Below are 25066 nucleotides of genomic sequence, written 5' to 3'. Positions count from 1 at the left end.
ATGCTCATTGATTGTAATTTACTCTCAGTTATAAATTATGGAAAACTAAGACTGACATATTAGCAATGCAGGAGAAACACTATGGGGCAGAGCATTTTGTGGGGACAGATTTTTTCCATCAGTCTTCATCCATCTTTGATTAGCTCTGCTAACACCGGACAGAGGTCTTTCCTACATCTACCAATAATGCGGGCTCTGGACAGACTACTGCCACATGTAGCAAGTGTAAGGCCCCCAAAGCAGGGTAGAGCAAGAACTGGAAAGAGGTAGAGCTGAGTCACCCATGAATCTACTGGGTGTTAAGACGGTTCAGCAGCCAGAGGGGACCCAATTTCAATTTCTCTGTAAAGTCAGTTTGGTACTGGTACAGCAAAAAAAGTAAAAAATTAAAATACTGCCCCCCCCCTTCTGCTCTGACCAATGCAAGTGACAGGGCTTCAGATTTGAACTCCATTGCTCCCCACCCAGAAGTTAGATTTGCTCTCTAGGTGACCAAAGATTAATGTATAAGCAACTGCTCCTAAAAACAGACACAACGAAAGTGGTCTGGGATAGGTGTGATTTCCAACAAAGCATCATCAAACGCTGAGTTATATGGCTTTCAAAAAACCTACCAGTACTTATATGCTCTGTTCTTATAATACACTCCTATTCACATTTTTTTGTTCTCTCTCTCTCTCTCTCTCTCTCTCTCTCTCTCTCTCTCAGAGAGACACACACATGTACTTCAAGACATAATTCTAAATCCTGAGAAACAACTCTTCTTTTAAAAAAATCACTGATTTGTTTAGCAAATTCTAGATCTCGCTCTTGCTATTATCATAATGTTTGGGGAGTTTGACTGGAGATTTGCATAGTATAAATCATATGTAGCATGAATCTAACTTTACAGAGCTATGGCCAGCAAGTTGTAACTTTTGGCACTTCTGTGAGTAGTCATATGTTTAATCTGATGTCATGAATTGGCTCTGAGGTTCCAGTGAAGGTGAAAATTCCCACAGTCCTGCAGTGCTTCAAGAAGTAAAGTATAAATGACTAAGTAGAGTAGCCTATTCTAGGATTTGGGATGGGTCTGTACTGATGTACTCTTCCTACAGCCCTTACTTCTCATCACAGCTGACAGCTATTACGGCTGCTGGCCGATAGCCTCAGATGAGAAGAAAAAACATACAGAACTTTTGACCTTATTCAGTTACTATCAGTGCCAAGCAGCAACCAACATATTGGGCATCACCCAAGTTCAACAGTACATGCTTCAGAGCTGTCCTTCCAGTTGCTCTGAATATATTCCTTACACCTTCCTAAAATATTATTAACTGCTGTATTTCAATACTAATTTCAACGTGCGTTTTACTAAATTTAGTTCAACTGAAAGTACCTGCTTCCTGTGATGCTCATTCTTGGCAATGGACTGCAAAGATTTCCACAGCTCACACCGTGATAGTAGATCATAGCGCTTTGTCTTACTCCTTTGGAAGGTGTCAGATCTGAAAATTATGAATAAGAAATCCCCATTTGGAAGCATGTATTTGTACAGAACAAAAAGAAAACAGAGGGAGACTGCCATAAAATGCAAGGAACTAAAAAGAGAGCCAAGATAACCACAGAGCTCTGGGTATGGAAGGAAGTCTCATTGTGTTCACTGGGGATTACATCCTCCCTATTTATTCAGGATTGCAGTTTAAAAAGTGGAAGTAGATAAAGGAACAAGCAATAAAAACAGTAAGACGATCACTAACTCTCCATAAGAACAAGTCTCCGTAATTTCAGTAAGCTATTCTTTATGAGAACCCAATGAAGTGGTTGTGAATAATTAAAATAAGAGGGAATTAAATAGAACTAGGTTGTAAAGAATGTATAAATGCTTTATATCACATTGAAACGATGAAGACATTCTGGAGGGACATACACACAAATTCCAAATGATTTTCTAGCTGCAAATACCCCCAATTCCCCCAATCAGTGATGTAACTAAGGTCTTGCATAAAGGCTGGCACAGAGGTTGGCAATTGTTTGCATCCATCTGTCTCGGGAGACAATGGAGGAGTGCGCCTTTGTGGGCGAAGTCAAACCATTGGAGAGTTACAGCGTCTGCTGTGGCTGTAGAGGCCACTAACCCAGAAATATTACCTCGGGTTAAGAACTTTGCTTCAGGATGAGAACAGAAATTACGCCGCGGCGGCGCAGCGGCAGGCCCCATTAGCTAAAGTGGTGCTTCAGGTTAAGAACAGTTTCAGGTTAAGAGCAGACCTCCAGAACAAATTAAGTTCTTAACCCAAAGTACCACTGTAAACCCTTGATGACTTCGCTATTTCTTAAATGTCAAGATCTTTATTTTCATATTAAGTAAGCAATACAAACATTTCCTGTCACTTTCTTTCAATGAAATGATATTTTATATCAGCATTTGTACTTCAATATATTTGGAACATAACAGTCCTTCTGAATCCATCTCTACAATATTGTTCAGCACTGAGCTTTGTTCCCTTTGACACTGTCTGTGTTTAGCTAGTTTTGAATATCCTATTATTTTTTTCTAATTCAACACTTTTCCTTGCGAGGCTTCTCAGTCTCAAGCTTGTTGACTGGCACTGAGCATGGCTAGAGTGTTTGGACCATCATAGTGGGTAGAGCTTTCATGCTTACTTGACAAGAACTGAAAAACTGGGTTGTGCTGGCTATGGTTCCCAATTCAGAGAAAACAAGTAATAATTACTTCATTTTCATTCATTCATTCATTCATTCATTCAATAACTGAATACTGCTCAATATTACAAACTATAAGAGGTTGATAATGGAAGCAGATCCTTGTAAATATGTAAATAAATGTAAATATTCTACATATTTGAGTAGGATTGTTTTAAACAAAAATGTTTTTAGCAGGCTCTGAAAACAACATAGTGAAGATACCTGTCTGATGTCAATAGGCAGGGAGTTCCAAAGTGTGGCTACAGCCACACTAAGATCAATTTCTTACAAATGCAGAATGTGTATTATGCGGCACCTGTAGTTCTGCAGATCGTTGTGGCTGAGCGGGCATATATGGGGTAAAGCAATCTCGCAGGTAAACTGGGCCCAAGTTATTAAGGGCTTTAGAAACTAATAGTAACACCTTGAACTTGTCCCAGTAGCAAATTGGCAACTAGTACAGATCTGTGAGCACAGGTGTTATATGCTGACAGTCTTTCCCACTCCTGTAACTGCAGCTTCCAGATCAAGCACAAGTGAAGCCCTACATAGGCTGAGATTACACATCTAGAAGAGAAGCTTCACACTCATCTAGCCTCAAACCTTAGCTGCAAGAACCACAGGACAATTGCAACTGGATTCAAAATTATAGAGATGGGTTGAATGAAATGGCTTAAACTGGGGCCACATCTTATTAAGAACATCTGCAGGAGAAATGACAAGTGTGGGAACCTTGGATAAACCAAACCATGCCTTGCCAAGTGACAAAAAAGAAGCCCAGCTCCAAAGCCTGGGCCCAACCTTATGAGTAGAAAGGCCTTCCTACCCCACGTTCCTGGGCCCCACAACTAGAGATGGGAAGATCTAGTTTCCAGAAAAATTGAGAAAAACAGTTTGATATAGTTTGAATATTCCACACACTTTTTTTTTCTGGGAAAAATGGCTTTGGGGGGAGAAACCTCCCCCAAAAAACATTTTTTCTGTTTTTTTCCAGGCCTTCCCATCTCTGCAAGTACGGCAGGTTGGACTCAATAATATTTCTGGCCCCCAGAAAATTTCTTCACCTGCAAATGTGTCTAAGGGTCATCACCTGTTCCCCTATCTCCCATTAACGTTTCCCAAACTTACCTGCCACAGAAGTGGGTCAAGCCTCTGCTTAGTTCCTCTACACTCACCTGCTGGAAATCCATTCCCAGGCTGTTGTAACATTGGGGTGAGGTACCATTGCACCATCAGACCTATCCAGGGCCAGCTGCAGTTCCCTGCTTATTTTGTGGATTGCTTTATTTGAACTCTTAGTTTCAATACCACCTTTCCATAACCTCTAGGGGAGACATTTTCAACCTTAAGATGACCACCCCAGGTCATCACTGCTGAATCAACATGATGTCCATGCGGCTTGTAAGACTAAGGGCCATGCCCTCCAATAACCCCAAATCTTTGCTTCCCAAGTGTAACACCAAAACCTGTGGATGTTGCCATACATGGCAAGACTGGAACAAAGTCAGTGCTACAGGACAGTGTACTGTTGCGCAAGGTTGAGTGAGCAGTAAGTTATCCATCTCTCCTTGGAGCTTAGGACTCCTGAGCTACTGTACTCTGAGCACTGTGAGATTACCAGGCCATGGCTCTCTAAAACGTATGCACATGCACACACATGATTTAAAATGAGTAACTTTTTCTTAACAAAAAAAATTCCTTCCAGTAGCACCTAAAAGACCAACTAAGTTAGTTCTTGGTATGAGCTTTCGTGTGCATGCACACTTCTTCAGATACACAGTATCTGAATTTTTTTTGTTTTGACTATGGCAGACCGACACGGCAACCTATCTGTAACTTTTTCTTGTATCTCTTGATCACTTTTAGGCCTTTCAGACTTATGACCAGCAGTGAGGAGGATTGCTTGTCTAATTTCAGCTTTCTACGTTGAGTTTGTAAAAGTGAGTAGTTTAGCACCACATTGTCAGAGGGCAATTCCCACCTCAAAGCACAGTAGCTCAAGTTTTGCTGGTAGCTACAAGAAGGAGAAATGGGTGGCAGGACAGGTGAATTAAAGTCAGCAGTGCTTAAAAATAAGACATAATTTTTACAGCAGGAATAGAACCTCCATCTTATCCAGGTGGTGTTATGTACACTGATTCTTCCTGGCTATCCTGCTTGGTCCAGCTAGCAGCAAGCAAATGAGGAGGATGGAACTATAAAACAGTTTCTTACTCCCACTCTATTGTTTTATCTGCTGCTGCTAATTTTGCACTTTATCATTGCTACCTTGTTCTTTTACTTGAAAATGTAAATAATTTACAGCTGTATAATCAAATGTTCCACTTCCTTCAATAGGGCCTACAGTTTATACACAGTGATCACTTAATCAGTTACTGAAATACAGCCACTTCTGGAATGAAATGCAACAACTGCTTCATAGTATAGAATGCATCCCATCATAGAAAAGGAAGTGAAGAAGAATACCAGAACTAATTGAAATTGCAGGGAGAATTTAGGTAGGAAGAATGCAATTATCCCTTTTGGAATTTGGCCAGGATATTAAGATTAACATCTTATACTTCTATGATGAGTCCCATAGGAATTTTAACAGCTACAAGTGGTCAGGACCTTGGTTTTACATCTCAGTCTACAGAAGCTCTAAAACATAATGCTTGGCTTTGGCTTATGCAGGAATTAAATGGAAGGGTGAGATATGCCTCACAAGTTCCTACACCATTTAGATTATTCCTTAGAGGTTTACCATCCAACTATCTGTCATCAAGACAAAGCCTTTTGCTTCTATCTTATATTAGCTTAACATAAAGAGTGCAAAGGTCTACAAGGATCTAAGCAGCTATGTGAAATGAAGGATTAGCAACCTTCTAGACAATAGTTTGAGTTACTGATTTAGTGGCTGATGCTTCAGTGTTGAAAAAAATGTTCTGTAACAAGTACAAAGTACAGGAGTTTGTGTGAATCATGTAGATACAACATTAGTGTATAAACATCTAAGCAGGCTGCATAACATTTCATCAAGATGGTATCATATGTCAAAATGTGTGACATGGATACATAGAAGAACATAATAACCTTAATATTAACATAGGATTCACCCAAAGACAAACAATCTATTACCATCTTAAATTATTATTATTTGAATTTATTTACCATCCTATACCCGGAGGTCTCAGGGCAGTTCACAGAACTCACAAAAGAGTTTATGCAGGATTGTCTCAACAATCAGCATATGGTTTTTTTTGTTTTTGTTTTTAGGAAAAAAGTTACAATCATATGGAAAATCATATACATCCAACATAGGGAAGAACCCAACACTCTAGGATAAAGAGTGCCATGTTCTACTAACTGAACCAGCCAGGTTCATGCAGATGTTCCATGCAGCCGCCTTTCCCCATTCTTGGCCCTAGCCCCTCAAATTCTTATTCTGCATGTGGCTTTTTAAGCAAGGGTTTCAAAATCAGCAAACCTATTCTTTTAGTTAAGAAGATGCATGCTAAATGCAGTGTGGTACTTGAGGAGCTAGTTTCCCCCTCCATGTCCCATTCTGACCCATCCATGACTGTGCTTGGATTTACTTATTCCTGCCACCCCAAGAAGTTGCATCCTGTTTTTGCCACACAAAGGAATGAAGCAATGAGTACAATGAGGGTACAGGAGGTAGCGAAGTTATCTGGGCATCCAATTGCTTTTTATTTCACCCATTACTGCCCTATATTTGACCAAAACAATTCCACATCAATGAAAGGGTTAAGAGTTTATTATGCCTACATAGCCAAAAGTGAAGCAAAGTAACCATGTATCTTAACACCTGGAAGAAGCTGAGGAAGGCACAGCTGGCTTCTAGCTTTCACACATTCCTAAGTTTTCAGTTACTACCAGTATTTCCCAAACAAGGCTACATGACAAACAGTTGCAGGTGGCCAATTGCTCATATACAAGAATAGCTTTACTCAGCAAAATCCTACAAAAGTCATTTGTCAGTAGAAATATTTGTATCTCAGGATGCAAGTTTAGCATTATTGAAATGTTGTCTTCCAAGACTCTAAGTGTGGAAAAATAGATGTACATGGCTTGGAACATATGAAACAGAAACTGCTTTAGCCTAAGGAGCATGTATCATTGCCTAGGACCCTCGTACCTACGGGACCGCCTCTCCTGGTATGTCCCACAGAGGAACTAACGGTCTGCAAATAAAAACATTTTGAAGGTCCCATCCCTCAGAGAGGTTAGGCTGGCCTCAACTAGAGCCAGGGCTTTCTCGGCTGCGGCTCCAATCTGGTGGAACGCTCTGTCACAAGAGACTAAGGCCCTGCGGGACCTGACATCTTTCCGCAGGGCCTGCAAGACAGAGCTGTTCCACCAGGCCTTTGGTCAGGGCGCAGCCTGACTCCCTCCTCTGGCAATCTGCACAGAATTTTGCTTAACGGTTGCCATCAATTTGATTTTAATTAATTTTTAGAATGAGATGTTTTTATAATGTTGGATTATTTGATTGTTGTTAGCCGCCCTGAGCCTGGCTTCGGCTGGGGAGGGCGGGATATAAATAAATTATTATTATTATTATTATTATTATTATTATTATTATTATTATTTTGAGAGGTTTTCCCAGCACCTTTACTTCAAAACCTTTGTTTTGCTTTGGAAGGTGAGGGAATCTAGGAGTGGTTACAAACAGCAGAAAAGTATACCTGTCCTCTTTTGGAATGGACAGGAAGAATTTCCCCACCAAGCATCTGGACTTCCAGAATGAGCGTGCTTTTTTTCAGGGGGTACTCAAATGTACGCAGCAATGGCACCTCTTTTTGTTGTTAAAAAGTGTGGCACTTACTGTAACAACTTCATGGTGAGTACCGGCATCTATTTTTCTAGAAAAAAAGCACTGAGAATGAGTAAATGCCTTACTCCTTCCAATCGAAACTTTCCTACTTAGATCAAGTCACATGACATTTTAGAGGTAGAAGGCACCGTGCAGGGAGCACCATGAAACCCTCTGGTAGAACAATACCATTAATGCATTAGCATCCATTAAGTTTAGAAGCTCAAATGAAAGTTTTTAAGGTTCAGCACCAAAATCTATAATGCCCCGCCATCAGTCCTTCTGTCTCTTGATCTTGAGTTGCACACCCTTCAACCCTTATTCCCCCATTCCTCCATGAGCTACGGGCTGGTGTTTACCTTTCATCCTGGGATCACCCAACATCCACTCATTTGTCTCCTCTACCTCCACATATACAGATGTGGAAGGTACCCACAGGTATCATCCAGACTGACCAAACTCATAATAGTATGTACACAGTGCCATAGCCCAACTACCTGTTTGTCCCTTTACAAAAAGCTTAATGTAGTGTAACTATCATTCTGCCCAGACAGTGAGGTCCAGCTCCGAGGGCCTTCTGGTGGTTCCCTCACCGCAAGAAGTAAGGTTACAGGGAACCAGGCAGAGGGCCTTCTCGGTAGTGGCGCCCGCCCTCCCATTAGATGTCGTATTTTTAAGGATTTTTGTATTAAGAATGTAAAGTGTCCTAGGATTAGTGTCAGGCTAGAATTTGGGAAAGCAGCATTCTAATCCCCACTCAGCCATGAAGCTGACTGGGTGACTTGGGCTGTTCACAGTTTCCCAGCCAAACCTATCTCATAGGAGGTGAAAGAACTATGTATGCCACCTTCAACTACTTGGAGGAAAGACGGGATATAAATGTTAAAATAAATAATTAAAATGATTATAAAATGAATTTAAATTACAGTCAAATATGAAATAAAACCACTGCATTAAGCATATTCTGATTCTTTTTATATTAAGCTAGGTGCACTAAATTGTTTTTAAATATAAAAGATTTCTAGAAGAGGAAATACAGCCTTCTGCACAGGTGTTATTTCAGAGTGATTAGTACAGATCATCAGATGATCATCTTCATCCATGTGATCAACAAGACCAAAAGGTCAATATGGTTTTAGTTTACCATATGCTATAAAATTCGTATGATAAACTGACAGATTAGCATACTTTTTCAGCTATTATAGACACTTCAGTCTTCAAATCAGAAAACAGATTAGAAATCATTTTGTAATCTCTGTTAAGAGTCTGATACATCATGCATAAAGCATAACAGACCTCTCAAAATGTTAATCCTTCTGGCAAATTCTCACAATTACACAGGATTTGCCTAGAAACTACAATAACAGAACCAACATAATTACATATGATAACAGAGAAACATTGCACAGTAATATCTGTAAATATAAATTATATTATATGAATATTTTGATTGTGGTAATTGTTTGTAAATGATATTTATCATTTTTTAAATAAACAAAATATGAAGTCTAGATATGGTCTATTTATTCAGATTCCATTACTGAATCTTCAAATTATATTTGATTACTAATAAATGACAATTTTGCATTTCTGGTTTCATGCATTTCTAATAAGCTGCTCTAGCATTACTTTATTTAGCTGCAACACCATGCACAAATGCTGATCCTAAATATATCTCCTGAACTCCAAGTGACTTGTGTTTGTATAAATAGAGCATAACAAGCTATGAAATCTTCCTTCCAACAAACTGTCCTATGCCAAAATAGTTGCTCTGGATTTTTTTTAAAACTATGGCTGAAAGGCTAGATAACCAGAAAACAGCTTAACAAAATAATTATCCTTAAATCTGTTCTAACAATTTCTCTATATAGGTCTTTTCCATCAAATGACAAGGAAGCAGTGGAGGTTTTGAAGTGTTATAAGGGTGCAGTTGTGCCGTCACAGATTGGATCAAGTTTATAAATTCAGCTTTAAATCAGAAAGGATAGAGGTGCTGTTAGCCAGCAGGAGAGCGGAAACTAAAGTGGGAATTTGTTCTGTCTTGAATGGGGCTGCACTCCTTTTTGAAAACCAGGGTTTGTAGTTTGGGGGTGTTTCTGTATCTGCCACTGCTGCTGGATTCCCAGGTGGCTGCCATAGCTAGGAAGGTGCTTTTGTAGAGCTTTGACTGTGATAAAGCAGATATTGCCACTGCCATGCATGCCTTTGTCACAGCCAACTGGATTACTGTAATGCACTCTGCATAGAGTAACCCTTGAAAAGAATTTAGAAATTTTAGTCACTACAAAATGGAGTGGCCAAATTGCTCTCTTTTCTACTTTCCTGATTGCATCAACAATGGCTTCCAATTAATTTCCTGGCGCAATTTAAGGTGCAGCTTCTTACCTATAAAGTCCTAAATAGTATGGTATCAGGATATTTGAAAAATATTGTGCCCTCCCATATGATTCTGCCTGTCCACTGTGCTCAAAGGACTTGGCTGTGTGTTGCACCTCCTCTAGAGAGCCAGCTAGTTAAGTCACAGGAAAGCGCCTTTTCTACTATGGGACCAAAGCAGGTGGATGAAAATAATTAACAAGCCAGGGCTTTCCCACTGGGCCACTGCTGAGCTACTGGTTCTGGTGGTAGATGCAGAATGTGATGGAGAGCCATGGTGTTAGAAGTCTTCCCCTTGCCCTCTGATATTCTGACTAACACTCTGCAGCTGAAACTCCCAGCCTGGATATGTCTACAGAAGCAGACAGGCCAGGGATTTTGTCATTGGGCTGCTGCTGATGTCACCTTGCCTTCTGCATCTGCTGGCAGCTGCAAAAGGAGCTTGGAGGAGCAATGGTGTTAGAAGCAGTTCTCTAGCATTTCAATTTTTACTCTGCAGCTGAATCTCCTGGGCTGGAAATGGCTGAAGCAGCAGATGTTAGTTCCTCACAGGCCAGGGCTTCCGCTCACAATTTGCTAAAAACATGGAAGATAGATGACTCAAAAAACACAGTGAATGAATTAATGTTAAATTCCTGTATGCATGAATTAAGAAACTGTTCTGGGCTGGAGTACAATATTTTAATAATGCAGCTGCCATGTTCATTAGTCTCTATGTTTCCGGAAACTAATCTCCTACGTAAGTTACAACACTCAACTACTATGCTTCTATTCTGTTCTGAGTGATGACTTAATAATGCTTCACAGTTGCATGACATTTCATTAACAACGCTACTTAAAATATGAAAATATCTGCCAATATCCCAAATTAAAATGAATAAATGCTGTTTTATAAGTAAATTATGATTGCATGTTCATACAAAGGTTCTTAATGCAAAGCTAATGAATACCTAATTCAATTTATAATATAACGTCAACACTTTATGCTTAAATTACATTCAGTTATAATGTAGCCGACATAACAGTCTAAATACATTATACCTGATAAGATTGCCATGACAAATGAACAGACAATAGGGACAAATGAAAGTTATGTAATTCAGTGCTTAAAGCAATCCAAGGATGTATTGTACAAAAGAAAATATACTTCTGCTTGTACGAGGCAGCGCCACTGAATTCTTATTTCCTCATCCTACTTAAACTCCCCATGCTCCATCTTTCACTGTTGCAGAGGGTTTCTCAGCCCACAGGAATGGGTTTTAGTAAGTGCAGAGGGCTATGAAGGGAGAGGAGCCACAAAATCCTCACCCTGCAAGCTGAATTCTGAACACACTTCTCTGGATCCTCTTTTCAAGCAATCCAAGTTAATCGCTGCATTCTCACAATGCTAAGGATGAGTGGTATCTGGGGGGAAAAAATCATCTTTCTTTTTTATATTAAGACATCTCTAGACCAGGCATAGGCAAACTCTGCCCACCAGGTGTTTTGGGACTACAATTCCCATCATCCCTGACCACTGGTCCTGGTAGCTAGGGATCATGGGAGTTGTAGTCCCAAAACATCTGGAGGGCCGAGTTTGCCTATGCTTGCTCTAGACAATGTCATTTTCCTAGGGACACTGTGAAATGAAATGCATGCTTGACTCCAGGAAGCTAAACATGGTATCACAGTGTGAGGCAATTCCCTAGTAAGAAAAAAATATCTGCCACCAGGTCTCCCGCCTACAGTTTATAAGGAGAGTACAATAGTGTTCATCCCTCTTAATTATGGAACAAAACCTTTTTCCACCTCAAGCCATAATAAAGCCAAAGTAAATCAAATGTGCCTGCAGTTATATCTTAACAGCATTAGCTACCTTTCATCATACTCTGATAACATCAGACATGTAGCCTGAACCGTATGGGAAAAGCCTAAAATGCATCTACTCCAGTTCCACGCCAAAAAACATCATCCTTTCCTAAATCTGAAGCAACACTAGCATGGAGAAAGCATCTGTTGTTTGGCTGAGGCTCCCATACCAGAGGAACAGTGATTGGCATGCCATAAATATACTAATATAACAGACCATTATTACTTGTATAGTATAAAAAAAAAATTGACATAATCCTTATTTCCAAACACAGCCACTTGGATCCAGAGCTAATCATCAAATTTATTCAATAACAGAAGTGTATCTTCACATAATATGTTAAGGATTGGACTTCAAGTCAATCTACAACATGCAGAGCAAAATGAAATTATTTAACTACGGTACTTGGCTACTCCATTCCACTTCTACTTAGTCTAAGCAAAGCTAGAAAGAAATACAGAGTTTCTAACTTGTATTTCCATGGTAATGCTACTGCTGGGGCCACAGGGCTAGTGTTACCATTAGACAGAACAAGGTTGCTCCCTTTATCGGCTGAATTCAGAAGTCATGAAAAAGCAACAAAATGTTACTTAAAGTATTTTCATTCCTAGGGAGAGGAGTTTGTGGGGGGGTTTCTGATATGGATGCCATGCTGTCTTGGCCGCCTCAAGTACTACACACCTTGACTAGTGTGGTGCTATTTGCTGTTCTCAGGCAGTAAAATATATTTGAAAAGCCTTCCTTGTAGGAAAGAAATTTCTGGCTGGAAAGCAGTGCTCCATTATTTCCCTGTGCAAATGCTGTTCAAATAGTTTTACAACATTCCCACCACCAAGAAAACACCAAAACTCCAAGTAAACTCAGCTGAGGAAAAATTAACCTTGGGGTGGAATTTGCAGATTAAACACTGTCACTCCTATCTGTAAATCCATCCTTGCAAGTGCCTTCTGCCCTTCCCACTTTCCTACTATCTTCTTGACAAAATTTGGATTGGCTCACAGACTACCACTTTAACATCTTGCTTCACCTTGAATGTATTCTCATGAATACTGTGCACAGTCAAAGCATATCTTTCTGGCTTGCTCCTACTCTAGGATAATATTTTTTCTCTAAAATGTCTGTTTGTTGGGAGGAATTCAACACTGTGCTCTTCCGAATGTTCGATCAGCACAAGCATTTTGGCTTACCAAAACAACCTCCCTCTTCCCACCCACAGTGTATATTCCAGGGGTTCTCCAGACCCCCACAGATTTAATTGGCTGGAGGGGAGAACCTTATTGGGCAGACAAAAGTCTTTGCAAAGGGCTTCCGCTGATGGGACTCAATAGTTGAAAGCCCACTTTGAAACATAAAACTACAATAAACAGAGAAAATGCAGCAGTTATTCAGTCAGTTATCCTGTCACATGAACTTATAAGCAAAGTCATATGCACAATAGATGTAGGATCAGGCCTGGAGGATATGAAAAAGAATTCAATAGGATTTCTTACATTTTTAGACTTCAAGTACAGGCAACGGCTGATTAACACATGTCTGAATGACGTGCAATTGCACAAGCATGCATGGTGCCAAACCCGGAAATTACCCAAAAACGTCACTGAATGCATCACTAAAAGGGCGGAACGGGGGCAGGGAGGAATATGCTTATACGCACTCTGCCAGTGTATGCAGGAGCCAGGAACAGAACCCCCATGAGAAATGGTTGTCAACTATATATGCATTTTGAATAAAAAGAAAAAGGCATAAATTCTACAATTGTAAATTACAGCTGCATTACATTTAAATACTGAATCATTATGCTCTGAGGATATTTTGTAGTGAGGATTATCTTATTACATTCCATTACTTTCTGCATCTGCTTACTGATAATAAAAGAAGCAGCTGTTTTAAACTAACAGGTGTGAACAGTTCATTCAAGCCTTTAAACAGAAGCTAAATTCAATTTCCTTGTTGAATGTTTTGAAATTATATTCCAAACACCATTTACAATATTATAAACAGTTAATTTGTATGGACTTTGATTCATATGTAACATATATGAAATAACTTTTCTTCAAAGTTTAATTCAAAATCTTATGCTTATACTGTGCACATGCTGAACTAATTATGTCAGATGTTTTCTATAAAATCTTTAGTCACACAACTGAGCAGCTTTTCTTCGCCAACTGTTATATATCAAATTCACTGCAGAAAACCATGATAATTATGAAGTAACAGAGGATCAAATTCATAGCAGTAATATATCTCTATCTTAGTTAAGCTATAAATGATCATCAAGCTTGAAATCGTATATTTATTTAAAATCAGTTTTCTGTATCATTTGCAATGGATGTGCGCTTCACAAAATGTGATAAATATTTTCACTTTTAAACACTCAGTAGTGCTAAACGTATTATCACTACTCTAGGTCTTACAGCACTTGAACAAAAGTAAAAAGAAAATCCTTTAAACTAATCTAAGCAGTGGCTGGATTTGGTTAAAGAAATGCCATAGAATGATTTGTATTAAGCAATAAATCATATTACTTGTAATAATTATGAACTCCTCTGGGTATCCTTTTAAAGAATAAAAAGAAATCCACTTATCAGTATGAAAATGCTTATAAGTATTTTTAAACAGATGTGATAATTCCACTTACTTCAATTACTTCACGGGCCTCAACTTTACACACAGAGACGTCATATATCAAGCTTTTTCTTTCAATATAAGTCTCCTGCAATTGAAAGTAAAATTAAACTATTTTATATCAAGAAATGGTTATTCATTTTATATAAGTTAAGCTGGAAGCCTGTTAAAGAAGGGACAGTGGTACCTCGGGTTACATATGCTTCAGGTTACATTCACTTCAGGCTACAGACTCCGCTAACCCAGAAATAGTACCTTGGATTAAGAACTTTGCTTCAGGATGAGAACAGAAATCGTGCTCCGGTGGCACAGCGGCAGCAGCGGGAGGCCCATTAGCTAAAGTGGTACTTCAGGTTAAGAACAGTTTCAGGTTAAGAACAGACCTCCGGAACAAATTAAATACTTAACCCGAGGTACCACTGTACTGCCATACTTACTGAGTTTAAGAACACTGACGTAATCCAATACATGCCAAATTTGTTTGTTTTGCATTCAGTGGATCTAATTCCAAAGGTCCAACATAAAAGTTCAAACAGCAGCTACTTTTTAAGTTGCCATATAAATACAGAACTTACACATAACGTTGAAATTCATTTTGTTAGTTTTGACCCATGTGGGAAAATGGTTGTTTGCACATAAGAGCATGGGCGAAAGTTTATTATTGCAAGGTGATTTCATAGCAAAAGGCATTGCTTGGAGCATGATCAACGCGTGGAGAGCTCATGCTGCCCGATGATTGGTCCACGTAAGCATAGCCTGATCAAATACGTGGTCTGGTGTGATGGCATGAGACCCATGTATTGTATTGTCTTTTATCTGCTAGCTGAGGCAAAGTTTTCTCCTTGAATTTGTATCTTTTCTACTGCACACAATAAATGTTGGCTGCAGCAGCTCCTGGGCAGCCAGATTTCTGCAACCCATCTTGGTGTGAGACTGATTATTTACGGATGGCGAGCAGGTTCTCGTCATTCCTGCCCCGTGTGACTGATGTCAGGCCCAGGTCTCCCATTATGTCAAGATCATCTTGGATCCTGTTTCTGTCGGTGTTCACCGACTCAGTTTGGTGCCATTTGCTCCTTAACCAAGCAATTTATAAATGTGTTAAACAACACCAGGTCCAGGGCACAACCCAAGGATATCCCATCAGTCCCTTTTCTTCAGGTTGATGCGCAGCCATTGGCTAGCACCCTTTAGTATGGCTCACCTGCCAGCTACAAATCCACATAATATAAACATCATCTAGCCCACATTGTACCAACTCACTGGCAAAAATATCATGGAAGAACTTGTTGAAATCAAGCCATGCTATATTATACTTTTTCCTTCTTCTAATACAAATATTACAGAAATTTTAGCTAATTTTCTGTTCATAACAATGTACAGTACAGTGGAACCTTGGTTCCTGAAGCCCTGGTACTCAAACATTTCAGTTCCTGAACGGGTTCCGGTTTTCAAACATTTTTCAGAAGATGAATGTCGGATGCGGCTGCCGGCTATTGTTTCTGGGGCCCCTGCACCTTTCAGAAGCTGTGCCTTGGTTTTCGAATGTTTTGGAAGTCGAGTGGACTTCCGGAACAGATGACGTTTGAGAGCCTAGGTACCACTGTGCTGGAGTTGCTTTGCTGATGCCTAGGGCTAGACCTCAGCCGTCACATGCTACTACTATGTAATACAGGGGTTTTTCCTGTCCTTGTTCATTTCCCCACTGCCTCACAGTATTTTAAAAAGAAATTTTAGAAGCAACTCTTCTAACCTCCTCAGACTCTATTAAGCAACCTGCCTGGGACCTCAGGATGAAAGGTAATGGCAGAAATACCCGGGGGAGGGGATGTGCCCCCTAGGACACTAGTCTTCAGCGGACAAGGCAGAACCCAGTACAGGGCCTAAATCTGACCTAAGACTGCAACCACAGCACTACTATCATAAAGTAAAAGGTAAAGGTACCCCTGCCTGTACGGGCCAGTCTTGACACACTCTGGGGTTGTGCGCCCATCTCACTTAAGAGGCCAGGGGCCAGCGCTGTCCGGAGACACTTCCGGGTGACGTGGCCAGCGTGACATCGCTGCTCTGGCGAGCCAGAGCCGCACACGGAAACGCCGTTTACCTTCCCGCTGGTAAGCGGTCCCTATTTATCTACTTGCACCCGGAGGTGCTTTCGAACTGCTAGGTTGGCAGGCGCTGGGACCGAGCAGCGGGAGCGCACCCCGCCGCAGGGATTCGAACCGCCGACCTTTCGATCGGCAAGTCCTAGGCGCTGAGGCTTTAACCCACAGCGCCACCTGCGTCCCACTACTATCATAAAAACACATAATTAAGAAGTAGGTCTCCAAAGGCTTCTTTTGGCAAGCTGAGGCCTCAACAGGCAGACAAGTGCTGCCTGAGAGAGGTACTGCCAATGGGGGGGGGGGGCTATTGGGTTGTTGTTGTTGTTTTTGTTTTTATTATGTATTTTATGGTTTGATATATTGATTTTATTCTGTGAACCGCCCTGAGACCCCGGGGTATAGGGCGGTATATAAATGCAATAAACAATAACAATAAAGTAGCCACTCCCAAAGCTGTTTGCAAATCACACCGATTTAGAAAGGTGTGTTTTAGAGCCGTGCATGAATTATTCCTCAGGGCCTAATTTATTTCTAATTATTATTATTTACTGGGTTTTATAAACAAGAATAATGTTGTACAAATAAGTGCACCAAGTTTTCTCATGTCTTCCGTATATCCCAAAAGTAGCATAATAAACGTGGAAAAAATATCTACGACGTATGTTTCATTGTTAGTGGTCAGCGTCCCCCTCTTCCCCCCTTTCTTCTTCTTAATTGTTTAAACCAATTCATGAACCAAGAACCTATTTCTAATTATTATGAGTATTTTTGGTGGTTTAAGAGCTAAAACAGGCTGGTTTGGTTGTGGGTGGGTGTTTGCAATTTAACTTGGGGACATTTCTGCGACTCTTACCTCCTGCTCCCAAACCCGAAATGGCATCTCTGCTTTTTCGAAACCTGACTAAGCCCGTTTGCCCGTTTTTAGAGAAAATGGCGGGGGTTCCTATCGGCGCCCTTCTCCGTCACCTGCTGAGAGACTGAGGCAACGAGTTAAAGCGGACGGGGTGTGTGCGTGTGTCGTTGTTAAAAACACACACACACACCACAACTACAGTCACCACCAGCAAGGCCTGAGGAGGCAACCCGAGTCAACTCGGCGGGACTCGAGGCGCACAAACGAGGCGGGAAAGCCGGGCAGGACTCGGATCTAGGCGCCCCAGTGCAACGTTTCCTCACAACATCCCCTTATTTTTCTCTCTTCCGGCCCGCTTTTCGTCGGTGTTCCTTGAAGTATTTATTGGGGGACGGGGAGAGGGTTTTTTTTTTTCTCCCCCGCCGGGAGAGGAGAGAGGAGGAGGATGGTGAGGGGATGAGGAAGGCCGCGACGCGCCTCTCGCTCTCTCTCTCGCTCGCTCTCTGGCCAAGCTGGCGCCACGAGCTCGTTTCGAACGAAGGCAACGTTCTGCGGCCGTTGGAATGGCGGTTGGAGTCACAACGGAAGGAACCGAGGCGGGGGGACTGTGAGAGAACGAGAGACCTTCGGTGTGTGGGTGGGATGGGGGTGACACTTGTGTGCATATCCTCCAACATTTATCCCGTGAAAATAGGGGCATCCTATTCCATCATCATCATCTTATTATTATTATTTGTTAAAATCATTTTTATAAATATAAAGTTGTAACAATCCAAATGCATTTCCATTATCTAGAGATTACTCTGAATCTCAGGACTCCCCCCCCCTTCCATGGGTCCTATTGTCAACATTTTCAACGGCATATTATTGTATAATCCGTATTTTGTATTTGACCATATTGTCCATGGTATCATCATTATATTATTTATACCCCATCTGTTTGACTGGGTTGCCCCAGCCACTTTGGGCGGCTTCCAACATATATAAGGAAGTAGGCTTTTGGGGTGTAAAGATAGGTGTCAGGCAGGAATTTTGCCTAAATGTCTGGGGAAACTTGGATGGATGGGAAAAACCAGCAGAAAGTGCTCCAAAAGCTTAAAAATTACTATTTCGGGGTTAGTTATCCCAAAAAAAGCTCAACAACTGCGTGTGGTGTCACACATTTTACTTTTGTAATATGGGAACCCTAAAAAACATAAGAAAACATTAAACATTTAAAAAAACTTCCCTATATGGGGCTGCCTTCTACAGGTTGTATAGTTACTTATCTCCCTGACTCTGGGGTCACATAACTCCATAGCCTCCAACATTTCATCTTTATACCCCACCCATCTGACTAGCTTGCCCCAGCCATTCTGGGTGGCTTCCAAAATAAATAAAAACATAATAAAACATTAAACTTCCCTATACAGGGCTGCTTTCAGGTGTTTTCTAAAGACTGTTTAGTTACTTATCTCCCTGACTCTGGGGTCACATAACTCCATAGCCTCCAACATTTCTCCAGTGAAAATAGGGGCATCTTAAGGAAAAGCAGGACATTCTGGGTTCAAATCAGAGACCGGCCGGATTTCTGTAAATCTGGGACAGTCCCTGGAAAATAGGGACACTTGGGGGTCTCAGTGACCTCGTATGTTTGCAGAATTTAGCCAGAGGGAAGCCCCACCAGCTTTGCTGGCGCTTTGAGGGAGGACAAAAAAATTGCCCCCATCCCAAATCCTTATTTTCACAATACTTCCTTTTGGTACAGTTGCTTTTTTAATGGATCTCGTCAACAGGCTCATTGAAACTTCACATTATTACAAAAACAGAAGTAGTAGTAGTTGTTTTGCACTCATCTAGAAGGAAGACTTGCATCCTAAACCTCCACTGCTTTGCAGCTCTACTCATACATTAGGCGGCTTTGGAAATAAACCCCCAAGGAAAAATCCAGACCCGCTGCCTTGCAGGACATATTTAGGCAGGAAGAACCAGCTGCACAAATGTAGAGCAACTTCTAATCTCAGGGTGGTGGGTTCAGGCCCCATGTTGGGCAAAAGATTCATTCATTGCAGGGAGTTGGACTAGATCACGGGTGTCAAACACAAGGCCCGTGGGCCGAATCCGGCCCGCCAGACCTCATCATGTCGCCCGTGTAGCCGCCGCCGGCCGCCAGCCTTCACCTTTTATTCTCGCTTTTTTTTTTTTTTTGACACAAGAAAGCCGCCTCTTCAGCGCATGCGCGGCAGCCTACAAGCCAGAGAACGTCTGCCCTCTAGCGGCGCCAGCCGTTCTACACAGGAAACCGTGCAACATTCCCCGGGGGCGTCCCTGGCCAACGACCAGCCGCGCCGGTTAGGCTGCGGCCACTGCCCGCCGCTCCCACGCCCAGGGCCCTACACGCAGTCCGAAAGTCCAGGCGCCTCGGCGCTCCCAGCCAGTCCCGCTTGCGATGTCCCGGCGGCGGGCGGGAGGCTGCTCATTCGCGGCCCGCCAGCGGCGCTGGCTCGGCTGCTCCCTCGTCACTCTCGCTCGCTCTCCGGCGGTCCGAGGGTCGACGCTGCTCTGCCTTCACCGCGGCTGACCCGCCTCCGCCTCCGCCTGTCCCCCTTGGTGGCGAGCGAAGCAGAAGGAGAGGAAAACTCCGCTCATACCAAGCGCGATCCTCCCCGCAGCAGATGCCTCTCGCAGCCACCTCTTCCGTTTGAAAACTTTTATTGATCTTAGTTGTTGGCCCTTCGCGATGAGGCAGATGAGAGAGAGAGGAGGCGGGGGGCGGGGGGAGTAAGAGAAGGAATCCTTTTTTCTTGAAAGCCACCAGGAACTCCTGAGATGAAAAGAATGTGTTGTTTTCACTCCCGTCTCTTTTCTCCCCGAGTAAATTACACACGTCTTCAAAGGTCTAAGTGCAATAACCCTTTTGTTGTGGTTTTGTTTTTCTTCTTCCCCTTTAAATGGCTCTTGTTCTCCCTCCCCTTGAATGAAAAAAAAAATTAAAAAAGAAATGCGATCTTGGTTGATTGAGTTGTTTATTGGCCCTCTTTTTATCCTCCCTCTTTTTATCCTCCTTACATTATTACAAAAAACAGTAATAATTGAATGCAGTGACAATAATTTATGATAATAAAGAGTGGACACATAGTCCTACAGATACAACCGGCCCTTTGAGGGTGACCAAACTGCTGATGTGGCCCCCGATGAATTTGACACCCCTGGACTAGATGATCCTCATGGTTGCTTCCAAGTCTACAATTCCACAATTCTATTAAATATAAGACAGGGCCATCTGACTTCCAGTAGTATGTGTGAAAAGGATCTAGGAGTCTTAGTAGACCACAAGCTTAATATGAGTCAACAGCAGGCTTCCTCAAACTCGGCCCTCCAGATGTTTTTGGCCTACAACTCCCATGATCCCTAGCTAGCAGGACCAGTGGTCAGGAATAATGGGAATTGTAGTCTCAAAACATCTGGAGGGCCAAGGTTGAGGAAGCCTGGTCAACAGTGTGATGCAGCAGCAAAAAAAAGAGCTAATGCTATTCTAGGCTGCATCGACAGAAGTATAGTGTCAAGATCAAGGGAAGTCATAGTACCGCTCTGTTCCACCTTGGTAAAATCACACCTGTTGCAGTGTCCAGTTCTGCACACCACAGTTTAAGAATATTGATAAGCTGGAACATGCGCAGAGGAGAGCAACCAAGAAAATCAAGGGTCTTGGAACCAAGCCTTATAGAGAAACAATTGAGGGAGTTGGGAATGTTTAGCTTGCTCTAGAGGCTAGGACCCGAACCAATGGATTCAAATTACGAGGAAGGAAATTCCAACTCAACATCAGGATGAACTTTCTGACAGTAAGAACTGTTCAACAGTGAAATAGATTCCCATGACAGGCAGTGGACTCTCCTTCCTTGGAGGTTTCTAATCAGAGGTTGGATGGCTGTCATGGATGCTTTAGTTGACTGTTATGTACTGAGTTGAATGGGATCCAAAAGGCAGCAGTCTGATTGGTCCTAGAACAATAGGATCCAAAATGCAGCAGTCTGATTGGTCCTAGAACAATGCCACAGTATGATTGGTCTGCAGGAGCCACCCAGTCCAGCTCCAGATGGAAGTGAATCCACAACCTGATTGGCCTACAGGAGAATTTCGGAATTAGCCAATCACGTGCAGCCCATTGTGTAAATAATGTATATAAAACAGAAAGTTTCGGGGAACTTTCTTTCTTCCTCACCACTATGAGCTGAATAAAGAGCATGAAATCCACTCTCGACTCCGAGTATATTTCATTGACATTCCTACATGATCCACAAGGTCCCTTACAACTCTAGAATGCTATGATCCCTTCAAGACAGGTGCATTTAAATTTGTGCAGCCCATATGAGGAACTCAAATTGCAACAACATGATTGTGGCTGTAATAAAAAAAAAAGTAAACGTCTCTTAGGGAGAAGGCTCCCACTGAACACAGGACTTCTGCGAAAATAGGCACAGAATTGCACTGCCAAACAGCAAACGAAGAATTTTTGATTGAGTTTCATCTACCACACATACCCATCAGAGTCCAACCAGGACAAAACTTGGCATAACCTCAGTGCAGCTAAACATGTGATAACCGCAGCCATTATCACATGCACAGACGACAGCTTCATTAATAGTTCAAGGGGGTTAAAGGCATGCAGAAAAGAAACAGCCAACATTGAGTATATATCTCCATCTCTCTGGTGTATACAGCAACATGCAAACATGGCTTGAAATGCCGGAGATGACTGAACTGTTTTTTAAAGACTTGGATTTTTTAGTTAGGATGTTCTACACCTTCCGCATCACAGATCCAAGATACAGTGGTACCTCGGGTTAAGTACTTAATTCGTTCTGGAGGTCTGTTCTTAACCTGAAACTGTTCTTAACCTGAAGCACCACTTTAGCTAATGGGGCCTCCTGCTGCCGCCGCGCCGCCAGAGCACGATTTCTGTTCTCATCCTGAAGCAAAGTTCTTAACCTGAAGCACTATTTCTGGGTTAGCAGAGTCTGTAACCTGAAGTGTATGTAACCTGAAACATATGGAACCTGAGGTACCACTGTACTTATAATAAACCAATGTCCCCTAATGCATGTGAACCACTACCATGTTCACAATCATGTGGTTAAAGACTAGCAGAACAGACTTCTTTTTTTTAAGCTCAGTTGGTATGTGGTGCCGATAATGCTAAGGTTGCAGGTTCGATGCCCGTAAGGGACAGCTGCATATTCCTGCACTGCAGGGGGTTCGACTAGATGATCCTCAGGGTCCCTTCCAGCTCTACAATTCTATGATTCTAACAAAAACTTATGGGTAGAGCACTGCAGATCCTCTATTCAAGCAAACCTAGCCTGTGGCAATAACCAAAACTCCTAGCTTTCAAATGTGGCCCATAATGTCATATCCAGATTCTGAAGTTATGGAAAAGGCAGTGAAATATGATTATGTCTGGTGTGTCTCATCCAGATCTTGATTACTGCGGAACTGATATAAAAATCTTTTGCAACATAACGACTGCAATGACTACTTTGCCATTGTTCACAAATCAGCATGCTCCGATTGCTAATGTGCATTTCTCAGATGGCTGTATTTTCTTAAAAACAGTCACACGCTGCAAGTTAGTTCACTGCTATAATTTGAAATATTAAAACTGGATCTTGTGAACCTTATGCTGAGTGCAAGAGTCCACAGATTAATTTTTCAAAGTGCTACACCAGTGAAGACTCACCAAGGACTCAGCTAGATAAAGATATATGTGTTGTATATGCATTAGGTGAAAAGGTAAAGGACCCCTCGATGGTTAAGTCCAGTCAAAGATGACTACGGGGTTGAGCTTCAGGCCGAGGAAGCTGGCATTTGTCCACAGACAGCTTTCCGGGTCATGTGGCCAGCATGACTAAACCACTTCTGGCACAATGGAACACTGTTGATGGAAACCAGAGCGCATGGAAACGCCATTTACCTTTTGGCTGCAGTGCTGCCTATTTATCTGCTTGTACTGGCATGCTTTTAAACTGCTAGGTTGGCAGGAGCTGGGACAGAGCAACAGGAGCTCACCCCGTCGTGGGGATTCAAACTGCTGACCTTCTGATCGGCAAGCCCAAGAGGCTCAGTGGTTTAGACCACAGCACCGCCTGTGTCCCATATATGCATTATAACACTGTGACACCAGATGGCACTGTGGAGTTCCATTTTTGCCAAGCAGTTTTCTCATGCAAGGTTTACAATGCGTTTAACTGAAACACTTATTTGATGTGTCTAGATCCAGCCCAGGTTTCATGTTTGAATATACATCTGAATATTATCTGTAGAGCTCCTAATTCAGCAAAACAATCCCCAAGCAGAAGCAGATTCTGTACATGCTTCAGTGGCTTTGAGTAACAGCCATCTCATAACTTTTGAGAAATTAGAATATGAAATAACACAAGAGAAATACAAATTTTTATTTGGATGTATCCACATATTGTTCACTTGTAGAAAATGCATCTGTAAATAGAGCCATACACTTCAACCCTGAGTATCCATTTAGTTTAGTGGAGACAAATCAGCATTAAACATTATATTCCATTTTCTTCTTGCTGTGAGCGGTCTTCTTTTGTACTTTTTTATTATGAACTACGAACTTGTCCAGTAGAAAAATAATGTAAAAATAGTTATTTGGAAATCAATTTCCATCAGCTGATCTTACACTTTCAGAATGTGGTTTGTCCTTCAGTATATTTTCTGAGAAACAATGAATTATTCGAAAACACATTTCAATACCATTAATTCAATGCTCATGTTCATTTTAAAAAATAGCAATCTTCCACTTCATAGAGATCAAAACACAAGACAGTTACAAATAATTTCTTAATTATGCAAAAAAAAAAGGAGTGTTTTGTTTGTAATTGTGTGAAATGTGACTGCAGGACGAGGTTTTTCCTTGCTAGTTATTCTGGAATATTTGTTAAATAATGAAGAAATGGACGACCATGAACACAGCCTTTATGTTGATTTCCAAGTTGTGTCTCCATTTTGTGGATGGTGTCTTGTACATCTTCCTTGGATATATACAAAGGTAGCTGCCGACACAGTCTTACTGCTTCTCCCTATAGGAACAAAAATGTTTACATTTAGACATTAACCTGAGGCTACAATAAAATCCAATAAATTATATAGGGTGCAAACTTCTCCATTGAACATGTTTTACTACTATACTTTTTCATAGAAAATCATATTCCAATCTTCTTTGGCCAATCAACTGAATTAGGTATCTTTGGTTTTTCCCAAATCTAATCTATGAAAGAAGAAATTTTGCCAACAAAATGTGGTGCAGCTCCCAAGCAACAGTTAACCATCATAAGAAGGGCTTAAGGAGTGGCTCATTCTTGACCACATTCTTTTTCCCCCTTTCTGCTGCGGAAATAAGATCAGGCTGTTATTCAGAAGCAAGCTCAGTGAGGCTTACTTTAGAACAAATTTGCACTGCAGTCCAGTTTCCCAAATCCCAATGTGTAAGTAAGTTACTCTTCTGTGTGGAAAAGATCCTGCCATAAATTGAAGTACAGATTCGGATAGGTGACCTACCGATATACTGCAGCTAAATTATTCTACCCAGAAGTTGCCATTGAAGGGAAGAGTCAGGAATGGAATTTGATACATAGGCTGGATCAAATTAAGAAAGGGACCTTTCTTCACTCTCCTCCCTTCCTTTAGTTCATATATTCCACATTCTGGAGACTCAAATGGCTCAGGGCAGTGGCTCCAAAACTTTCTCCTCCACA

General features: G+C 41.5%; 1 protein-coding gene and 1 long non-coding RNA gene across 2 annotated transcripts in view; both read right to left on the bottom strand.

Moving 5' to 3' along the window:
• LOC307220167 overlaps positions 1–17821 on the bottom strand; it is a 65641-nt gene extending 47820 nt beyond the window's left edge. Inside the window, exons 1-3 of the long non-coding RNA XR_013840740.1 lie at positions 17313–17821; positions 14368–14442; positions 1379–1487 (exon numbers count right to left, since the gene is read on the bottom strand). This is a non-coding gene — a long non-coding RNA (uncharacterized lncRNA). The remainder of the gene's footprint in view (positions 1–1378; positions 1488–14367; positions 14443–17312) is intronic.
• Positions 17822–23727: 5906 nt separating this feature from the next.
• PMS1 (PMS1 homolog 1, mismatch repair system component) overlaps positions 23728–25066 on the bottom strand; it is a 61580-nt gene continuing 60241 nt past the window's right edge. Inside the window, exon 13 of the mRNA XM_079977323.1 lies at positions 23728–24391. Within this exon, the coding sequence (XP_079833449.1) occupies positions 24233–24391 (159 nt within the window). The 3' untranslated portion in view covers positions 23728–24232. The remainder of the gene's footprint in view (positions 24392–25066) is intronic.

The sequence above is a fragment of the Podarcis cretensis genome (assembly GCF_951804945.1).
Source record: "Podarcis cretensis genome assembly, chromosome: 1".
NCBI classification, from domain to species: Eukaryota; Metazoa; Chordata; class Lepidosauria; order Squamata; family Lacertidae; genus Podarcis; species Podarcis cretensis.
This window is presented reverse-complemented; position numbering and strand designations above follow the sequence as displayed.